Source organism: Papaver somniferum, chromosome 3, assembly GCF_003573695.1.
Source record: "Papaver somniferum cultivar HN1 chromosome 3, ASM357369v1, whole genome shotgun sequence".
Taxonomy (NCBI): domain Eukaryota; kingdom Viridiplantae; phylum Streptophyta; class Magnoliopsida; order Ranunculales; family Papaveraceae; genus Papaver; species Papaver somniferum.
Genome location: NC_039360.1, coordinates 202,966,586 through 202,968,975, shown reverse-complemented (window position 1 = coordinate 202,968,975; position 2,390 = coordinate 202,966,586). Strand labels below are relative to the sequence as shown.

The 2,390-nt window shown below is 38.2% G+C and overlaps 1 protein-coding gene across 1 annotated transcript; it reads left to right on the top strand.

The window, feature by feature from the left end:
* The first annotated feature begins 1,279 nt into the window (after positions 1-1,279).
* LOC113360546 lies at positions 1,280-2,167 on the top strand. The gene has a single exon (XM_026604050.1). It carries the CDS (start codon positions 1,280-1,282, stop codon positions 2,165-2,167), a length of 888 nt encoding a protein of 295 aa, XP_026459835.1.
* Positions 2,168-2,390: the final 223 nt, after the last annotated feature.

Below are 2,390 nucleotides of genomic sequence, written 5' to 3'. Positions count from 1 at the left end.
ACACCAATGTATTAGCACTGTTTCGGCTTCAGTCCTCATAAATGGAGTCCCCTGCGAGCAATTTAGTCCATCTAGAAGACTGAGGCAGGGAGATCCTTTATCTCCCTACCTCTTCATCATATGCATGGAGATGCTTTCTAGAGCCATATCTAAATCCGAAGACTTGAACCTCATCCATGGGATAAAAGTGGGACAAAATGCCCCTGCCATATCCCATCTTTTGTTTGCTGACGATGTGTTTCTTCAGCAAAGCTAGCAAGTCTGAAAGTGAGAACATTTTGAAAGTGTTGAACGAATTTAGTTTGGCGTCTGTCCAACTCATAAATATGGAGAAGTCTAGGGTTTTTTCAGTAAAAACTCTCACCAGAGTACTATGGATGAGATCATAACCACTTTAGGTGTGAAAAGAATAGTTCTCAACGATAAGTATTTAGGGACTCCGTTGTTTACGCACACATCTAAAGTTAAGTCTTGTCAGTTTATGCTAGATAGAATTGGGGGAAATTTGAAGGAGGGGAAAGGAAAACATCTTTCTTGCGCTGTAAAAGGAGTAATGATAGAAGCTTCTTCTTCCACGGTGCCATTGTATCAGATGAACTGATTTAGAGTTCCATTAGCAGTAACAGAAAGTATTGATAAATTGCAGAGGGACTTTTTCTGGGGGGAAAACGAGAATGGAAAAAAAGAAGTATTTTTAAAGGCTTGGATCGGTGTCTGCAAACCGAAAAGCATGGGAGGAATGGGTTTCTTGAACTTAAGAGATTTTAACTCGGCAATGCTGGCCAAGGTCATCTAGAGGCTGCTAAAAGAACCAAATGGGTTGTGGGGGTCAGTTTACAAAAACAAGCACTTCCCAGAAAACAACTTGCTAAACTCAAACTATAAATTTTTTGATAGAGACTCATGAGTATGGAAGAACCTGATGAAGGAAGTGGGAAAAATAAAAGAAAATATTGAATGGAGAGTGGGGGATGGGAAAACCATAAGAATATGGGAGGAATTGTGGTACCCAGAGCAGAAGAAACAACTCTGTGAGCCACTGCAACAAACTCACAAAGTTACTTTTGTGGAGGACCTAATGGTACAAGAGGGAGAGGAGTGAGTTTGGGATGAGTTGAAGATGACAGAGTATTTTAACCCACAAGTCAGATAGGAGATCAAAGATATCAAGATAAACAGAAACAAAGGTGATGAGCTGAGACGGAAACTGGAAACGAATGGTTCTTTCACAGTTAAGTTTTTGTACAAGAAAATTATGCTTAGAGGGAGGCAGGAAGACATGAATTTGAAATCCTTTTGGAGGAAAATTTGGAGAATGAATGCTATTCCTAGGGTAAAGACATTTATGTGGAAGTGTATTCATGATATTCTCCCTTTGAATGAGAGAATGGCAAGAATTCTGTCTTACATAAATAAGTTTTTCCCTTTATGTGGAAAAAATGATGAGACGTTAAACCACATCTTGTTGAACTGTGAGTTTACTCTCAGGGTTCTAAGTCAAATGGGTGTTACATTCACAGACTATACGGGTAACCATACTGATTTTCACTGTTGGATTCAAGATTGGTTCCATAGTGACAGAATGGACAATCTAGGTGATTTGGATTGGGCTGGCGTGTTGGCAACTATTTGCTGGGGGATTTGGAAATGCAGGTGTGATGTAGTGTTTAAGAAAATAAACCCTAACCCGCAGAGAATAGGCAGCAAGATTACCAATATAATAAGTTGTAACAGAAGAAGTAGGAAGGAGCAAATGTTGAATAGCCCTATTCATATTGTAGAAAACACAAAACCCCTAGCTACTAACCTGCTGGCTATTAAGATAAGTATAACCCTTAAGATTAACAATAACAGTAGGGAGGGAGGTTTAGGTCTAGTCTTAGCTGCTCATGCAGGTAACATCTCAAAAGCAAGATGCAGAAACATTGAAGCAAGTTCAGAGGAAGAACTAGAAGAAGAAGCAGCTTCCATGACAATCCAATGGGCACAACAATTAAACCATCCGCGGGTCGAAATTAAAGGTGACAATGTGAAAGTCCTTGAAGCTGTTGGGAGCAAAATAGGTGAAATGTACAAAGGATGTACGCAGAAAGATATAAAAACTTTATTTTGTATATTAAAAACCTTAAGGAGCTTAGTAGAGTTTCAGAGTTTGAAAACTTCTTAGCAAGTAAATTAGTTGAAATTTCTCTTAATATTAAAATCTCATCACAGTGGGATGGACCTCGTATCAATTCTCTTTTGGTAAACCTCTTACAAGAAGGAAATGTAAATGAGTGTGGAATGTTTATCCAGGGTTTGAACCTGGTTTCTTTATTAAAAAAAAAGAAAAAAAAATCAAATTTTTATTTTATCAATAAAGCTCAACCGTTGCCACAAAAATAAACAAG

Excerpts from the sequence above, each read along its gene's own strand:
- LOC113360546 (XM_026604050.1), top strand. The coding sequence starts at position 1,280 with ATGAATTTGAAATCCTTTTGGAGGAAAATTTGGAGAATGAATGCTATT.